At 42.7% G+C, this 20,047-nt stretch overlaps 1 protein-coding gene across 3 annotated transcripts in view; it reads left to right on the forward strand.

Moving 5' to 3' along the window:
* Nucleotides 1-20,047, forward strand: part of PTPRA (protein tyrosine phosphatase, receptor type, A) — a 189,809-nt gene that overhangs the window by 126,921 nt on the left and 42,841 nt on the right. For all 3 annotated transcript variants that reach the window (XM_011974654.1, XM_011974659.1, XM_011974651.1), the window contains 3 exons: nt 3,138-3,222; nt 4,399-4,472; nt 4,710-4,846. In XM_011974654.1, coding sequence (XP_011830044.1) covers nt 3,138-3,222; nt 4,399-4,472; nt 4,710-4,846 — 296 coding nt within the window. The remainder of the gene's footprint in view (nt 1-3,137; nt 3,223-4,398; nt 4,473-4,709; nt 4,847-20,047) is intronic.

A 20,047-nucleotide genomic window follows, 5' to 3' on the forward strand; every position in this document is an offset into this window, starting at 1 on the left:
AAAAAAAAAAAAAAGGCAGATTTGAAGTTTTAGATATAACTCTAAAATATATTACTTGCAGCTGTGCTAGATATAGAAGATAAGTGTGAGGAAGAAATCAAGGGGGTTTCCACATTTCTTTCTTGAGCAACAGGGTGGATTAGAGTACTAGCTACTGAATGGTGAGGGAAAGGTTTTAAACACAGAAAGCTTGTGTTGCCTATGAAATTTGAAGTGGAGGTGGAAAATAGGCAGTTGAGAATCTGGAACTCAGAAAAGAGGTCTGACCAAACAAAGCAACTGTGGGAATTGCTAGCATGGCATTTGTATTTACAGTCATCTCTCTGATCAGATTAACTAGATAGAGAGAAAAGTGCCAAGGACAGAGCCCTGAGGAATTCCCACATTTAGAGATCTGGTGTTGGAAGAGGAACAGATAGTGAGGGAAACTGAGATGGAGCAGACAAGAGATAGAAGGAAAATCAGAGGAGTGCTTCATTGTGGAAAGCTAAGAGAGGAAAGTGCTTCAGAGAGGAAGGAGTGATCAGCCAGTCCAAATGCTCATTTTAAGATGAGAGCCACATACCACAGTATGTTTGAAACTTACCATTAACAAAGAAGCATTGTGTAATATCTTCCGTCTCTCTAAAAACAAAAAAAAACCCATCTGCCCACCTCATATCTCCCTTCCACTGTATCCCTTAATGTTAAAAGTCCCCCCGAAAGGACCCGGTGTCTCACTTTGTCCTTTTTCTATCTTTATTTCACTCCATTTAGGCTTTCTCACCCATATTCAACTGAAGACACTCTTGGAAAGGTCACCAGTAGCCACCGTCTTGTCAAATCTGGTTTCACTTCTCTGTCTCATCCTTCTTAAGTCTGTAGGCAATATTTGATTGAATTGATTGCTCCCTCCTTGAAAATCTCTGCTCTTGGCTTCTATGACACTGCATTCTTACATTAACCTCTCACCTCATGGCTGTTGCTTATGGGTCAGTTTAGCTTTTAAGAGAATGTAAATCCAGTTATATATCTCCTCTGTTCAAAGCCCTCCAATGGCATAGTGTTTCTCATCACACTCAGAATTAAATCCACAATCATTGCAATGGACTCCCAAGTCCTAAGTCTGCTGGCTTTTGCCCACCTCTCTGGCATCTTATATTGAACTGGCCTTTGTGCTATTTCTTGAACCTGCCAAACTCCTAAGAGCTACTATGCTTGCTGTTCCCTATGTCTAGAAAGCTCTTCATCCAGATCTTTGCATGGTTCTCTTCACGTTATTTAGAGCTCTGCTCATATATTACTTCCTCAGAGAGGCCTTCCCAGACCACTCATCACTGCTCCCCAACCTGTCACTTTCTCTCTCCCCACCCTGCTTTTTATTCCTCATAGCACTTGTCTCTGTCTAAAATTAAGTATTGACTTGTTTATAAACAGTGTCCTCCTTCCTCCCCACAGAATGTAAGCTTTCTATCACTTGTCTGCTTGAACACTTCTCTGCTCCTAGTGTCTCAAACAATGGCATGAAATTGCTGGTCCACAAATATTTGAATGAATGCTGCTAAAAGGTTGAATCAGATGAGGATGGGAATGTTCCTGTTGGATTTGGCAATATGACATTTGTTGGTATTCTGGCTGAGCAGTTTAAACAGAGCACTGAGGGTGGGAGTCAGAGCAAATAGATTAAGGAGAACCTGGAGGTAAGGAGTTAGACAAGACAAATTAGACAGCTATGTGGAAAGTCAGCTGAGAAGAGAGACGCAAGGCTGGTGGTGGCTGAAGGAGGGTAAATGAGGTCAAGAAGACAAGTCTTTGAGGTGACAGCAGTAGATGTAATCCAGAGCACACATGACAGGATGGGAGGGACTTGTCTTCCCTTTTAACAGGTAGGAAAATGGTAAAGATAGTTACCAAGCCACTCTGATGGTGTAGTTCATGGAGTGAGGTGGGGGGTGAGAGTGGAGGCGGATGAGTCAGTGCCTGGCCAGCTGCATGAGAAACAAGGCTAGGTGTTGGGTGAAAGGGAGCCAGGCCCTGTGAAATGAGGTGGGATTGCCATGTCTTCAAGCCAGATGTTGCCATGGTTGGGGTCCTGGCAAAAGGTGACTGAGGGAGCAGCGTGTGGAAAGAGGAAAAAAAAAGGCACCCAGCAGTTTTGTTACATGGTGGCTGAGGATCTAATAATGTCTCCTTGTTTTGTTTTATTTTTATTTGGCTGGTCTTGAATTCCTGGCCTCAAGCAATCCTTCCACCTCAGCCCCCCAAAGTCTGGGATAGGCATGAGCTACCACACCCAGCTGTCCTTGTTTGTTTGTTTGTTTTGAGACACCGTCTTGCTCTGTTGCCCAGGCTGGAGTGCAGTGTCACAGTCCCAGCTCACTGTAACCTCCATCTCCTGGGCTCAAGTGATCCTCCTACCTCAGCCTCCTAAGTAGCTGGGACTATAGGCACACATCACCACACCGGCTATCTTTTTTTAATTTTTAGTAGAGATGGAGTTTTACCCTGTTGTCCAGGCTGGTCTCGAATACCTTGGCTCAAGCAATCCACCTGCTTTGTCCTCCTAAAATGCTAGGATTACAGGCGTGAGCCATTGTACCCTACCTGTCTCCTTGTTTTAATTAGGAACAGTATTCTCTGCGCCAGGAAACCATTTGGGTTTATGATAGGAAAACCGTCTTTTTGCCTTCCTCTCCCATCTTCCTCTAGATGGAGCCCATTGAGGCTGAGAGAGTGTACAGTGTTGGCCCTGCATACCTAGCTTGCCATCAGAATTGGATGTGTTCATGCCTCCAGATAGTCCAATACTTTTTACGTGCTAAGTACTGTTTTAGGCTCAAAGGATATAGCAGTGAGTAAAACAAACTGTCTGCCTTTAAAGAGCTTTTATTCTAGTGCAGGGAGACAGAGTAAATAAATGTATGATAGTCAGAGATGGGGTGAGCATGTCATCCTGGGCCCCATGCTCTCTCCCCACCTCACCTCAATAGCCCTGGCATGGCAGTGGGAGGTGCACACACACACTCTTCTCTGTTTCCATTTCCTGGCATCTGCAGGACTGAATGAGCTCTTCTTCTTCAGGGTGTTCCCTTGAATGGCTGACTTAAACCCTCCATTGCACAACACAGTAATGACTTGTTCTGTTCTCTTGATTTCAGATGAGACACCAATTATTGCGGTGATGGTGGCCCTGTCCTCTCTGCTAGTGATCGTGTTTATTATCATAGTTTTGTACATGTTAAGGTGAGCCTACTAACACTTCACGTTCTCTTAGATTCTGTTTCAATACCCCAGTGTCCCAATGTACCCACACAGTCCAGTAGACAGTAGGATATACACAATGAATAGGATAGAGGGGGAATGGCACATGATGGTGCTAAAATTGAAGTTCTACTTAGAAATGATTTAAAAGCTCTATATAGTCTTCCTTAAGTCCTAAACCCTCCCTCTTTCTTCCATCTGTCCAAGCCCAGTCCCCCAACTCCAGTGCAAGCTAAAACCCAGAATGGTAGTTTGGAGGTTGAAGTAAGAAACCACAGTTTGTTATTAGGGACAGGTGTTACAGGATCTTTAGGTCTAGCCCTGTTGAAGGAACCCCTAAAAGGGCCCCAGTAAGATTACATGCTCAACAAAAGCCTACTTTATTTCTAGTTGGGGTTTTGTCCCCAAACCCTTCTGGGACCCCTGGCCCTGGCATGCTGAGCTGAGCCGTGTGAGTTGTGAGTTACAGGATCCCTCTTTCTAACCTTCTTTCAGGATCCTCTAGACATTACCACTCAAGCAGAAGCAAGGAAGGGGAATCCAAGGGAGAGAAGAGGGTGGTGCATTTATTCTCTTCCTGCTAAAGCTACTGCCCTGACTAATTGGGTTTAGCCCTGCCTTATCTTTGGCCTAACCTATTCTGTGCTCCCTCTGTTCTTCTGCAGGGATAAAGAGAGGGGAATCATGTGCCCCCTATAATTTGTCATATGTCTCCATCATTCTGCAGGAGACTTGTGGCCAAAACTGTGTCCACCCAGTCCAAAGCTCTGGGCTTCTCCCTGGGTCTCCCAGGCTACACTGAGGAAATACCAATATTTTTGTTTGATATATATTGTCTGTCTCCCCCAACTGTATTCTATCCACTCACTCTCTCTCCACCTGGTGTGGCTGTGCTCTCCAGTGAGCCACATGAGCCTGAATATACTGTTGGGGTTCCCTGGTTGGGTCCCAGTGTGCCGAGGGTAAACAGGAGTATCCCGAGGTACTTGGTCGCCCCAGCATGCTGCTGCTCAGAGTGTGCATGACCTGTCTCTAAAAAAGCCCAATTATTTTTAAAGGAGATTTAGAAAGGCTGAATTGATGAGCAGGAATACAGAGCTGTGATTTGCCTCTCCCGCCTCTGTGCTTCATTCTTCACTGTGATCATTTTCTCATTAGGTTTAAGAAATACAAGCAAGCTGGGAGCCATTCCAATTCTTTCCGCTTATCCAATGGCCGCACTGAGGATGTGGGTAAGGCATTCCTTAATGTCCTGGGGAACCTTCACAAGGAAGGAAATCAAGAAATTAGGAGTTTCTCCATCCTTTTAAAAGAATAAGATGATAAAAAGAGGAAAAAAGAAGACTTTTGAAGAGAACAGTCCTACTTTTTACAGGCCTGGTCCATGAGGTAGAACCCCCAGTTTAGCCTCCAGAAAAGGGGCTAGGTCCTCAGGGCACCTGACTGACCTTCTCCCTTGTGTACTGCAGAGCCCCAGAGTGTGCCACTTCTGGCCAGATCCCCAAGCACCAACAGGAAGTACCCACCCCTGCCCGTGGACAAGCTGGAAGAGGAAATTAACCGGAGAATGGCAGACGACAATAAGCTCTTCAGGGAGGAATTCAACGTGAGTATTTTGTTGAGACTGGTGTATCAGCAGGGAAGAAGACAGACCTAAGGTCAGACCTTTCAGACCTTTTGAGTCATGAAGTAAAAAATGGGCTTTTAATGTTTAAGAGGTGAGAAATGTTTTACCAAGTTTATCTGACTCCCTGTATGATCGTCGATTGGAAATGAAGTAAGATTTGCCTCACCTCCTAATCTACCCATCCATTCATTCATCATCACATCTCTTACTTCTTTTGCTTAATAAATACATAGCAAGCATCTAATATGTGTCAGGTAGTATTCTAGTTGCCAGTGATATGATGAGGAGCAGAAACAGGTCCAGTCCCTACTCTCAATTAACTCACTGTCCAGGAGGGAAACCCCACAAACAAGAACAAAACTAACTAAGTTCAAGCAGCAGTGCAGCACGTGAAGGACTGGTGCGTATTTGTAGGCATCCATATTAAGAGGTTGCCTTTTTGAGTCTAGAGCAGGGGTGTCAGTGTTTAAAGTAGACAGTAGGATAGATCAGTGTGGGAAATGGGAACCATGGGAGACTACAGAGCACAGTTCTCATCTTGAGTATTTAGATTAGTATTTATAATTCCCACAAGGAAGCAGAATACGTTTGTAAACTACCAGTTGGTGATCCTAGCCTACCAGTTCTGATCCTAGATCAGAAGAGCTTCTGGCTGGCATGGTGACTCAACGCCTGTAGTCCCAGCACTTTGGGAGGCCGAGGTGGGCGGATCACGAGGTCAAGAGATCGAGACCATCCTGGCCAACTTGGTGAAACCCTGTCTCTACTAAAAATTCAAAAATTAGCTGGGCATGGTGGCATGCACCTGTAGTCCCAGCTACTCAGGAGGCTGAGGCAGGAGAATCGCTTGAACCCGGGAGGCGGAAGTTGCAGTGAGCCAAGGTCGCACCACTGCACTCTGGCCTGGCGACACAGCAAGACTCCGTCTCAAAAAAACAAAAGAAGAGCTTCCTCGAATAAATGATATTTTAATTGATACCTAATCATAGGCAAGGGTGGCGGGGAAAGGGCAGTGGGGAACCTTCTAGGCACTGGAAATAGCAGGAGCAAATTGTCAGGAGTGAGTGTGCTGAGGGAGGGCACATCCAGAACACAACAGGGCTGTGTGCGGCTGAAGAGCCGAGCTTCAAAGGAGGATAAGAGGTGAAACTGTGAAAGATGGCTGGCCAGACCACAGACCTTGCAGATAGTCATGAGAGAAGTGGCAAGCCATAGAGCAGCCAGATTTACATCTTGAAAAAGTGACTCAGCCGGGCACAGTGGCTCACATCTGTAATCCTTAGCACTTTGGGAGGCCAAGGCGGGCGAATCACAAGGTCAGGAGATCGAGACCATCCTGGCTAACACGGTGAAACCCCATTTCTACTAAAAATACAAAAAATTAACCGGGCGTGGTGGCGGGTGCCTGTAGTCCTAGCTACTCAGGAGGCTGAGGCAGGAGAATGGCGTGAACTCGGGAGGCGAAGCTTGTAGTGAGCTGAGATCGTGCCACTATACTCCAGCCTGGGCGACAGAGTGAGACTTTGTCTCAAAAAAAAAAAAAAAAAAAAAAAATTGACTCTGGCTTCTGTAAGGAGAATAGCCCATGGGCAGACCAGAATAGTTGCGGGGAATACAGTTAGGGGTTACAGGTGTTAATATCAGAAGTGCTAATAGATTGACCTAAAGTGGTCATGACTAGGAAGTGGGAGATGGATTTAAGGACACAGAGGAGCAGTTCCAGAGTTGGTAAATACATCAGCTGGGGCATTGCTAAACCGTCAGTTTCCTTCATACCTTTCCACTAAGCCATGTGTCAGCTTTGCCTTATAGGCTGACTCTTTTTTTATCAGTGGGAAAAATTTTCCCAAAAGCTTCTGGAGACTTCTCTTGTCACATGTTCCTTCTTAAACCTGTCATGAGCAAGGGAGAAAATAAGATTACTGTGGCTGACTGAGACTAGTCTAGATTATTCCTGGGTCAAGGCCAGGCACGCTGGCTCACATCTATAATCCCAACACTTTGAGAGACTGAGGCAGGCAGATTGCCTTGAGCACAGGAGTTCGAAACCAGCCTGGGCAACACGGTGAAACCCCATCTCTACAACAATGACAACAAAAAAAATACAAAAATTAGCTGAGCATAGTGGCACATGCCTACAGTCTTAGCTACATGGGAGATGAGGTGGGAGTATCTCTTGAGCCCAGGGGGTGGAGGTTGCAGTTAGTCAGATTCACTCCACCGCACCCCAGCCTGGACAACAGAGCCAGACCCTGTCTCAAAAAAAAATATTTTTTTAGATACTCATGTGGGATATGGATGGATAACCTCACAGAATAGGAGGTCTGGTAAAGGAGGAATGGTTATTGGGTCAACAAGTCACTATTCATATCTGCTCCACAATAGAAGGGCTTAAGGGGAGTGGTGGGTGATGTCAGATTTGCATTTTGAGAAAATCACTGAGTACAATATAGAGAATAGATAAAAGGGAGAGGCAAGAGTTGAAGTGGGAGACCATTTACCAAGCAAGAGTTAACAGAATAGCTTGGACCTTTTTGGGGGGACTATTGGAAAAATAGCACCATTTAATGTTCATTATTGATTGATAAGATTTACCACATCCTGCCGGGCACAGTAGCTCATACCTGTAATCCCAGCACTTTGGGAGGGCAAGGCGGGCAGATCACCTGAAGCCAGGAGTTCAAGACCAGCCTGGCTAACGTGGCGCAATCCCATCTCTACTAAAAAGACAAAAATTAGCCAGGCGTGGTGGCACGCACCTGTAATCCCAGCTGCTTGGAAGGCTGAGGCAGGAGAATTGCTTGAACCCAGGAGGCGGAGGTTGCAGTGAGCACCATTGCACACCAGCCTGGGTGACAAGAGTGAAACTCCGTCTCAAAAAAAAAAAAAAAAATTACTACATCTCACAAGACAGCCCTCCAGCCTCAGTACCATAGCTGGATCTGTGCTAGGCATTATACTGTTTTGTAATCTATAATACCACCTGCTTCTGGGTGATGAGGTATGTGATCCCATTACTATACTTTTTTCTGTCAAATTAGTTCTTTTCTTTTTCCATAACATTAAATTTACGTAAGCATGAAACAAATTATTTGTTTGGAGGTAATATTCCCTGAGACCCCATGATAAGATATTTCAGTAAATCCCTGGATGGTGATGGTATTCCTGGAGGCATGATAGGTAAATTGAGATAGATATTGTGGTGAGAGCCATTTGCTGTGCTACCATGGCAACTGTGTTCACGAGCTCATTGCGCTAGCACTAGGGTAGTGAGGGAAAGGGCTGACCTTCATCACCTGGGTTTCTAGCAATGAGTGCCATCTGGTGAGCATTCACATGGAACATAAATATTTCCTTTCTTGTTCTAGTTATTTACTACCCAGCGATTGGTTTAGATCCTGACCTCCAGTGAGATAAGTAGTGTGATAATTTGCTTGAAGTTCACTTCATTAGGAGGATTTCGTTTTTATACACATTGAAAGCCATCACTTAAGTAATATACCCCATAGCAGTCTACTTCCAGCATGGGCCAGCATGTCTCACCAAGCAATTTATATACCAGGCCAGACTTTTTCTTCTTCAGTTAACTGTTGATGTCAATAGGAAGTCAGTAGTATCTATTGCAGCAGTGGTTTGTGTGGTAGGCATTTTATAGCAATCACTTCCAGCTGATAATGGGATTCTGCTGGGCATGTTCAAATCTATGGCTGATTGGATCACATAATACCTAGTTTATGAGACCGGCCCGGTGGCTCACGCCTGTAATCCCTGCACTTTGGGAGGCTGAGGTCAGAAGTTCAAGACCAGCCTGGCCAACATGGTGAAACCCCTGTCTCTACTAAAAATACAAAAATTAGCCAGGCGTGGTGGCAAACGCCTGTAATCGCAGCTACTTGGGAGGTTGGGGCAGGAGAATCACTTGAACCCAGGAGACAGATGTTGCAGTGAACTGAGACCACGCCATTGCACTCTAGCCTGAGTGACAAGAGCAAAACTCTGCCTCAAAAAAAAAACCTAGTTTATGATGGGGAGTTCAAGTCATTTGGATACCTGTATCTGTGATCAGGCTTACAGTTTCTACCTTAGAGCCCAGTACTAGGCTAGGAGCATGGTCTTGCCAATAGGATCATGGTCTTATTTCCGTATTTTAGGGTTTTTCATTATGATTCTTCTGTTTACCTTACTACAAACACTTTAGAACTCCATACGGTCTACCAGAGCTTATTTCTCTGTGGCTTGGATCAGCAGGAGTACCTTCTCCTTTCAGATCACTCAATAAATTGGTCAGAGGCTGGGCACAGTGGCTCATGCCTTTAATCCTAGCACTTTGGGAGATGAGGCAGGCAGGTCACTTTGAGTCCAGGAGCTTAAGACCAGCCTGGGCAACATGGCAAAAGCCTGCCTCTTCAAAAAATTAGCTGGGCGTGGTGGTGTGCATCCATAGTTCCAGCTACTTGGGAGGCTGAGGTGGGAGTATTGCTTGAGCCTAGGAGTTTGAGGCTGCAGTGAGCTGTGATTGCACCACTGCACTGCAGCCTGTGTGACAGAGCGAGACCTTGTCTCTAGGTAGGTAGGTAGATAGGTAGGTAGGTGGGTAGATTGATTAGATGGATTAGATGGATTAAATTGAGAGATCAGAGTTGAATGCAAGCATAACGTATTTGCTGTCTCCAAAACTTAAAATGGCCCAGCAAGCATTGCTCCTCTTCGTTAGCAGGAGAGGGGTGATGGGGCAAGGGGCAGCAAGTTGTCCTTTATGTTGGAGGAGATACCCTGACGTGCTGTAGGCCTTTTACCTTCAGAAAATTTGGCTGAGGTGGCAGGCCACTGTATTTTTCTGTCTAACATGTACATCTAAGATACATAACTTCTCGCTCTTCCATGTCTCACATTGAAGTCATTAGCATAGTTGTCAAGGTAATGTCCTGTAAAACAGACAAAATCTCAGTGAACCAGATCACAAGACAGAAAGGTCAAGATGATTAATCACTGAGGCTGCTCTTGCCATGAGCAAGAAAAACTGCTTCAAGTAGTCCACACAACTTAAAAAGAACATACACTTACCCCTAGCGGTAGTATAGGTACCAGGAGTTATATGTTAATCCGCAGGCAGTAGAGTACGTCTGGAAAAGTAACTGCAAATCTGCAAAGTCTTCTGTAGCACTTAAGGTCCTGCGGTTTACATGGAGACTTTGCCTTTTGGTAAAGAGATCACTGCTCTGGGAGCCTACATTTGCTCTTTCTGTGATAGTTCTTATCCAGTGGGCTAGGGAATCTGTGTGTCTTTGGGCATCACCTAATGGCCAATGTTATTGAAAATCAAGGTGGCAGAGAGGGAGATCTAGCCAACTTCACGGAGCCAGGAGCAACTAGTTTCTTTCCCTCCCTTTTGGAGGCCCTGACAGACAGACAGATAGGTAAGATAGATTAGATAGATAATAGGTCCTAATGTGAAGCCATCTCGGGCCAAAACTCCTTCCATCACCTGGCCTGCAAAGGCTCCGTTCTAATCAGCATATCTTAGCAATGTTCTGAGTTCCTAGGAATTAGTTACCTCAAGGCCAGAACCTAGCAGACCCCAAAAGATGCATTTCCCTTTGCCTAGTAAAGTTATCATGGTAAATATCTGCAGATTATTAGGAAAGGATGAGGAGGGAGGTTTATAATATATGTGTGTTAATACAGTGTGTCAGGGTTCCTCCTTACAGATGCCTGTCCTCCCTGTTATTGAAGGGTTCTGGGTCTGAAATGACCCAGGCCTACGAGTTGGATGAGGGGGCCCTCTCTCTAGCATGGTAGTCTAGTAGGCTGCCTAAACTGACCTGGAAAGTTACTTTCCATTTCCATTACCCGGAGCTTCACAGTGAATTATTCACAGCCATAAATCATGGTCTCCCAACAGTCTTTCTAGCCCACGTAGATGAAGAATCCCATTTAGAAGCAGTCCCTTCCACTAGCATCTCACTCTGCTGAGGACAGCCAGGAAAGTACTTCTGAAAGATTCCAGTGCTTTCTTCACCAGTGTACAGCCTCAGCAAGGCATGTGTTATGGATCCCATCAAGGGCATACTGAAGGTGTCAGTAGAAAGCTGAGCCTTTAGAGTCCATATGCCACTCTGGTCTCCTCTACTTTGTGCCAAGGATTTTCTGGCTTTTCATTATCACCTCACTAAATCTAGCATTCAGTCCAGGTTTCCACTGGCCAGGCTAGCTCAACATTAAAACCATGGCGTTACCTGAGCTGTTACACTACCTGCAGAAGTTCTTTTGACCATACCGTAATCAGAAATTTGGTTTTATCCAGGCCGGGCACAATGGCTCATGCCTTAATCCCAGAACTTTGAAAGGCCGAGACAGGCAGATCACTTGAGGTCAGGAGTTTGAGACCATCCTGACCAACATGCTGAAACCCCGTCTCTACTAAAAATACAAAAATTAGCCGGGCATGGTGGCGAGTGCCAGTAATCCCAGCTACTCGGGAGGCTGAGGCAGGAGAATGGCGTGAACCCGCGAGGTGGAGGTTGCAGTGAGCCAAGATTGCACCATTGCTCTCCAGCCTGGGGGACAGAATGAGACTCCATCTCAAAAAAGAAAAGAAATTTGGCTTTAACCGAAAGTCATACTCTTCCCTTCTTTGTTATAACGTCTCCAAAATCTATATCAACAATTGTTCCTATCATTTTTAATGATCCAGCTCAATGAATTCCTATAGTTTCTTCTGGGTATTTGTTAGCTCTTTATTTTTTTTTTCCTCCTGTAGAGACGGGAGTCTTGCTGTATTGCCCAGGCTGGTCTTGAACTCCTGATCTCAAACAATCCTCCCACCTTGGTCTCCCAGAGTGCTGGGATTACAGGCATGAGCTACTGTGCCTGGCCAGCATTTTACTTTTCTGCTTATTTATGTATTTTACCCTCAGGTCATGTTATGGTTGCATTCTGGTAATGTGTGAGCAATGCAGGCTGGGTTGTGGGGCAGTTTTCATCATGACAGCAAGATGCAGTAGAGAGCATAATAGAGATTTTTCGAAATTAGCTTTCTTCAGGTCCTCTCTTTTATAGTCATTTCTGTTGTCTCACTTAAAGCCTTATCTTTCTCATGAGCAACCCAGGAAAGATGTAAATTCTGTGGCATTAAAATTCAGCAACTAGCAAAATTTGGAAATCTTAACATTTCATTTAGCAAAATATATGCATAGTAATGTAAAGGCCTTGAGTCTTGGGTTTTCATTTCGAGGTGAGCATTTGATATTGGAGCTGGGATGTTTCTTGTTTTGTTCTCTAATATTGTCAAAAGTAATCCTACTCCTTGGTTTCAACATTTCCCCTCTCCTTTTAGTTGGGACACCCCTACTCCTTTACCACCAGCTTGAACACATCACAGGTAATTGCAGGCAATAACTAAAATAGTAGTTGTGCAGCTATGAACTATGAGCAGCTTGCTCTTTCCCATCCTGGCAATTGGTTGACAGTTTCTTTCCTTCCGTCTGAACCCAGTAACATCACCCACATTTCCCCCAGCAGTCTCTCAACTACAACCCCACTCTGACAGTAATTGCTAAATCAGTTAAGCTCCCTAGTTAAAAGCAAGAGAAGTCAACTCAACTAAATTAAGCAAAAAACAAACAGAACTGTTGATTTGGGAAGACACTGGCAGAGCTGGCAGAATCAGAAGATAAGTTGGAGTACCAAGCCTCAGGTAGAGCCCGACCCTACCTTGGTGGCTTTGGGGCCCTTCTAGGAAAGCCCCTGCTTTTTCCTAGTTTTTAGAATCCTGGGAGAGAATCTGATTGGCCCAGTATGAGTCAGGTATGACTGTGCTTGGATCAGTCAGCCCTGGGAGGGAAGAAGAGAAGTAGCACATAGGGCAAACAAACCAATTTGTGTCTACTGTCATAGAATAATATTTTTAATAACCATCAGATGGGGAAGGCCTTTCTAAGCTACTTACAGTAAGATTTAGATGCCAGAATGGAAAAGTTTGAAAGATAGTAAATATATTAAAATTTGAAACATCTTTGTGACAAATGATGCCATAAAAAAGTGGCCAACTGGGAGAATCTGTTTGCCATAGGTAGACAAAGAATGCTCCAGATTATACAAACCTGTGAGTAAAAGGTAAACAATCCAGTCAAGAAATTGGCAATTTACAGAAGAAATACAAATGGTCTGTAAAGATATGAAAAGAAGATCTACTATATCTGGTAATCAGGGAAATACTCATTAAAGCTAACCATTATTTTGGACCTATCAGATTTGAAAATGTAAAAAGATTTATATCAATTGTGGACAAAAGTATGGGGCTGCAGAGACTTACACACAGGTGGGGGAGTTCCAATTGGTATTGCATTGGAGGGATGATTTTGGCAGTACCAATCAGTATCTTAATGTTTGAGTTGTTTGACCAAGCTTCTGAGATTCTTAAAAACCCTTATTGTACAAATATATATTTGTACAAGGATGTTTATGACAGCATTATTTATGATAGCAAAGAAGATAAAGCAAGTATCTGTTAAATAGAATGGCCAGATGATTTCTTATATCCATTATGATATTCTATACTATCATTAAAATAAATGTGTTCACATAGATCTCTAAGTCGTATTGTTATGTGAGAAAACGTGGGATAATTTCATTTTTGTTTTCAAAAATATGTATATCTGTGTGTGTTTGGGTATGTTAATGCTTTTTTTTTTTTAAGTCTGAAAGACTACAAATTGTCAACAGTGGCTGCCTACAAAGAGGCTGGAAGAAAGGAGAGACATAATAGGGAACTTTGTTTTCTACTAAATTATTTGACTTAAAACAAGCATATTCTTTTTATAATATTTTTAAAGCAGATTTTTTAAAATATGGGAAATAAATATAATGGACTTAGTTTGCTTCGATGGATATATAACATCTAGAATAAAGAAGTTGCTATGCCTAGTTTGAACTGTGTCGAGGGTCTTGTGGTCAGGTCGCTGTAAAAAGGGATATCACCAAATGGGATGTTGTTCTGGAGAGAAACTCGACCATGGGGGTGAAAACTAAAGGAACAACACACATAGGACATGACAGCTGTTTTCAGATATGTGACAGGCTAAAAGGAGACTGTAGCACTTCTGTGAATGCCCACCTGCTTAGAAGTTCTAGGCTGTGGCTTTCATCCTAATTACAAGCTGGAGCTTTTTTATTCACCAGCATTTGTCTTTCTAGGAATCTTTGAATTTATTTAAAAGAAATACTTTGAAAAACCATTCAGAAGCCCCCATTTTCAGGGAAAATTGAGATCCTTAAGGCATTATCAAGGTTTAAAAAGAAACAAAAAGATAAAATTGGGTTAGCTCCTGGGTGGGTGCAGTTGTTCATGCCTGTAATCTCCTAGCACTTTGGGAAGCCAGTGCGAGAAGATTGATTGAGGCCAGGAGTTTAAGACCAGCCTAGGCAATGTAGCAAGACCTTATCTCTACAAAAACATTTTTTTAATTAGCCAGGCATGATGGCACATGCCTATAGTTCTAGCTGCTCAGGGGGCTGAGGTGGGAGAATCATTTGAGCCCAACACTTGCAGCCCAGAGTTCGGAGGCTACAGTGTGAGCTATAGTGCTCACTCTATAGATCTACAGGAGCTACAGTGAGCTACAGTGATCACAGCACTGCACTCCAGCCTCCTGGCTACCAGAGTGAGACTCTGTCTCAAAAGATTAAAAAAAAAAAAAGAAGGCGTAGCTCCTGAGAGGAATGGGATATGGGATAGGAGAGAAAGAAAAGAGGGAAAGAGGTGAAGCCAGTGAAATGGTCAGAATCTGTGCAATGTGAGATGTGACCTTCCTCAGGACCCCACATCTCTTAGATTGCCAGATGAAGAAGGCATGTGTGTGTCATCTAGTGATGGGACGGAGTGTGGCATCTGAGTTAAGATGGGTGAAATCGCCTCTACATTGATGAGTTGTCCCAAAATAAGTGAATCAGAGCCAAAGTCCTGTAGGAATTAGCAGGAACTGTGACAAGGGCTTTGGAATTCCACTGTCCAGAGAGTTGGGAGTTTGGGCTTTGCAAGGGGCAGAGAAGATGCCAGCTGACATTTGGGTTTTACATTGCTTACTATAAGGGAAATGCAGAAGAAATTGTGTATCTGGGTATTGGGTCGTTTTAAACAGAACTGTTCCAAGACCTACCTTGTAAGGTAGTAAATTTCCTGTCTCTGCAGTGTTCAGGCACTGGTGACTGTTGAGTGAGAGTATTAAAAAGAGATTCAAACTTAAAAATGAATGAGATTCAGACCTGTACTGGAGATCTAGGCAAGAAAAGAAAGGTATAAGGATTGCAAAGGAAGGGACAAAATATAAATTTTTCACAGACCAAATATTGTCTTCAGAAAAACCCACAGATTCATCATATTATAGAATTAATAAGTTATTTTTGCAAGGTTGCTAGATACAGAAGCAGCATAAAAATTTAATGCATTTCTATACATAGGCCACAAACAAAAAACCTGATAATACCTTTTAAAAGGTGCCAATTACAATAGCATCCAAATGTAAAGTACCCAGGAATGGGTTTAACAATTTAGAGAAAATTGTTAAAATGTTTGAAGACATTAAAGGAAAATAGCTTAAATTAGTGAAGAGATAGGATCAATGGATTAGGAGGCTAAACTTTGTAAAGACGTCAGTTCTCCCCCAATATATATAGATTCAATGCAATTCCAATAAAAATCCCAACAGGTTTTTTGTGGAACTTGACAAGCTGATTCTAAAATTTATATGGAGGAGAAAAGATTCAAGAATAGCCAAGACATTCCTGAAGAAGAAGAACAAGGTGAGGAGACCTGCCTTACCAGATATAAAGAGATTATAAAATTTTAGTAATTAAGACAGTTCTGTATTGGCACTGGGATAGACAGATCGACCAATGGAATGAAATAAAGAGCCCAGAAGCAGATCCATGTGTAAGTGGAAACCTATTTATGACAGAAATGCTCTTGCAGTTTGGGTGGGGAAAAGATGGTCTTCACAATAAGTAGTGCCTGGGACCATTGGTAACCCTGTGGGAATAAATGAAATTGAATGCTTGTCACATACCAAACACAAAAACCAATTCCAGATGCCATAAACACTGAAATTTAAAGGACAAAAATGATAAAATGTAGAGATCATAATGTAGTAAAATATACTTCTGATCTCACAATAGGAAAGCATTTTTTAAGACTTAAAGTGTATAAAAGGGAAGATTGATGAATTTACATGAAAATGCAAAACCTCTGGTCATAAATAGATACCATAAAGAAAATGAAAGGGAAGGCCACAACCTTGGTAAAAGATAACACAGGTAACTGATAAAGGAAAAGTATCCAGAATATGTAAAGAACTCCTACAAATTGTTAAGAAAATAAGTAGGCTGGGAGCAGTGGTTCATGCCTGTAATCCCAGCGCTTTGGAAGGCTGAGGTAGGTGGATCACAAGGTCAGGAGTTCGAGACCAGCCTGGCCAACATGGTGAAACCCTGTCTCTACAAAAAATACAAAAAAAAAATTAGCCAGGTGTGGTGGCCGGCACCTGTAATCACAGCTACTGGGGAGGCTGAGGAAGGAGAATTGCTTGAACACAAGGAGGCAGAGGCTGCAGTGAGCCGAGATCACACCACTGCACTCCAGCCTTGGTGACAGAAAAGACTCCATTTGGAAAATAATAATAATCCATTAGGACAACGGGGAAAACACTTAACTAGGTACTTCACGGAAGAGGAAACTGTTTTGACCAGTATGCAGTGGAAAGATGATGAACCTCATTAATAATCAGAGAAATGTAAATCAGAACTACATTTAATACAAAGTCTGACAGTAGCAAATGTTGATAAGGATACAGAACTGGAACATGTACATTGCTGGTGGGAGTATAAATTAGTACAACTACTTTGAAAAACAATTTGGCTTTATCTGGTAAGGTTAAAGATTCCTATACCTGAAATTCTTGCACATATGCACAAGAAAGATATGCTCCTTTCTTAAAGCTCTTGCCTTGTCTCAAAGCAGGACCATTAACTGTAAACAACCCAAATATTCATCAGTAGTAGAATGGATAAGTAAATTTTGACACGGTCTCAAATGGAGCACTACAAAGTAGCAGAAGTAAGCAAACATCCAGGATGAATCTTAGGAACGTAATGTTGAGCCAAAAAAAAAAGCAACCACCACTTAATCATGATTCCATTTTCCTCAAAAACTAGACTAGCAATAATAATATATTGTTTTGGATGCAAAAAATACGAGATACAAATAAAGTGATATAATGATAAATATAAAAGTTCAGATTTACCAGTGAGAGGGAAAGGAAGAGGATATAAGAAGAGGAGCCCGAAGAGAACTTCTAAGTTAAATTATGTGATGGATACTTTTTAAAAAATAAATAACAAGTTTGAAAAAAAATTTTTTTTAACTGACATGTCTTTAAAAAAAGGCTAATGAGTACTTAGCCTTGGTTCCAATTAAGGCTTGAGCAAGAGATGAAACGATCTTCGATGCCACCTAGTGTTTCTAGAGAGTTTAACATTTTATAGGCTTCTGCTCTAGCTGCTCCTTCCTAGCTCTGTGAGCTGTTTCAGAGTAGAAACCAAAAGGAGTAGGATTCACCTTGTTTTCATCTCTGACGTAGGCTCTTCATTCCGAACCTTTGCATCTAGCGCTGTGTTCTCCAGGGCAAGCCCTTTCTTCTCTCTTGTTAAACAGTAGCTCCTGTTTCTTCCTGACTCTTTTTAGGAGACTTAGTCCACCTGAGACCTAGTTTTTCTTTATCATGACTGGAGGAGCTAGGGATGCTGATAGGGCTGTGAGATGTAGTCTTTGTTACTCCTGATATTTTTGTATTGAAGACTGTTTTCAAGAGTCTTGCTGTCCCTACTTCTGTTCTACATTTTAGAGAAGAGATGTGCAGGAAAAGTAGTTCCTCTGGATTAGCCATCAGGGCTTAAAAAACTGACATCTCATCCTGCCCTGTACTTGGGTGGAAACCTGTGGAAGTCTATGTGAAGAAAGAGAATGCAAACTGTGGGTGAATTGGGAAATTCTGATCTAAAATAATGGTCTCTACTGCATGTGTAAGAGTCCAGCCCAGGAAACTCTTTTCTTCCTTTTATGTATTCACAGCATAGGGTCAGGGGTAATTGCCTCTGTTAGTAAAATAACATGCAGAACCTCCAGGGTTTTAATTCTGAAAGGAAATCTCTCGAGTAGGTAAGGGCAGATGGATTATGAGGTCCTAATTTTCCTGTCTTTGGGTCTTTTACTTTAATTTATCCTATCACTGTCATGCTGGTTTCCAGTAAATATATTTGCTCCTTTCTTAAAGCTCTTGCTTCCCAGCCTGGGCAACATAGCAAGATCCACCTCTACAAAAATAAAAATTAAAAAATTAGCCAGGCATGGTGGTGCTATGCCTGTAGTCCCAGTTACTCAGGAGGCTGAGGTAGTAGGATACCACCAGCCCGAGAGTTCAAGGCTGCAATGAGCTATGATGGTGCCACTGCACTCCAGCCTGGGCGACAGAGTGAGACCCTGTCTCCAAAAAAAAAACAAAAAAACTCTTGCTTCTATCTGACAAAAATTAGTTCCCTTTGGGCTGGCATTTCCTTTATTCAATCTTTTTATTATTATTATTATTATTATCATCATCATCAAAGATAGAAACCTTCATTATTCATTTCTGCCTCTTGCTCTTCCCAGTCCACTTTGCCTTCATTCCATCTCCGAATGTAGTAAATTTTTTTTTTTTTTTTTTTTTTTTTTGCAATGGAGTTTTGCTCTTTCTGCCCAGGCTGGAGTGCAATGGCGCAGTCTTGGCTCACTGCAACCTCCACCTCCCAGGTTCAAGCAATTCTCCTACCTCAGCCTCCCAAGTAGCTGGGGTTACAGGCATGTGCCACCACACCCAGCTAATTTTTTGTATTTTTAGTAGAGATGGGGTTTCGCCATGTTGGTTGGCTGGTCTCGAATACCAGACCTCAGGTGATCCACCCACCTCGGCCTCCCAAAGTGCTGGGATTACAGGTGTGAGCCACCACACCTGGCCCAAATGTAGTAATTCTAATTCCAGAATATGTCTCAAATGCATCCATTTCCATGTGTCATCATTTTTCCATGCTTGAGTTCTTCTCTGTAGTCCTTTTTTGCATGTAATAACAAGTAATTCTTTAACATGGAAAATGGATCACACTTTAAAAACCTTCAATGATTTCCTCATGCACTTAGCATAAAATTTGAACTCCCTATTAAGGACCTACCTGGAAATGGATGATCTGACTGCCAGGCTCATCTCTTCCTACTTCCTCCTGCCATCCCCACCAGCCTCACCTTGTGCGTGACACCTGCACTGATTTTCAGTTCCTCATACAACCAAGCCTTCTCCCACCTCTGGGTTACCACAGATGCTGTTCTCTGTGCTTGGAATACTATTTTCTACACTCATCCTTCCTCAGAGAGACCCACCTGTAATCCAAATTTGGCGCTTGATACTTCATCTCTAGTAGCAGTCTATTTTTGATTGCATTCATGGTGGTGTATAATTATATATGTATTTGTTTTATTTGTTTAATGTCTGCTTTTCACCCACAAGTTTATATTGTCCTTGAGGGCAAGAACTGCACTTATATTTGATTCCCCACTCTTTGCTCTGTACGTAGCCCAGTGCCTGGTAGGTACAAAATATATATTTGTTGAAAGAATGAATGAAAAGTAATGCATGAATTGTTCCTCTACTGCTGAATACTATGGTTGTTCTCAGTTTTGGGTCATTCTAAATAATGATGAAGTAAATAATTAGGACATAAAGATTTTTATTTCCTTAGGGTATGTTCTCAGAAATGAAATTGCTGGGTCAAAAAGTATTTTCAAAAAGTTTTCTTAAGGCTCATAAAATGTATTTCCAAGTCACTTGCTCGGAATTAGGGTTGGAATTTTAAACTGCCTCCCTTTTTGCTTTCTTACTTGTTTTTATAGTGTCAGAGTCTCACTGTATGTGTCACTCAGGCTGGACTGCAGTGGTGTAATCATGGCCTTGAACTCCTGGGCCGAAGTGTTCCTCCCAGTAGTTAGGACTACAGCCTCCTGAGTAGTTGGGACTACAGGCATGCACCACCATACCTGGCTAATTTTTTTTTTTTTAGTGTAGAGACGAGATCTTGCTGTGTTGCCCAGGCTGGTCTCAA

This window comes from Mandrillus leucophaeus, unplaced genomic scaffold (genome assembly GCF_000951045.1).
Source record: "Mandrillus leucophaeus isolate KB7577 unplaced genomic scaffold, Mleu.le_1.0 Scaffold101, whole genome shotgun sequence".
NCBI lineage: Eukaryota > Metazoa > Chordata > Mammalia > Primates > Cercopithecidae > Mandrillus > Mandrillus leucophaeus.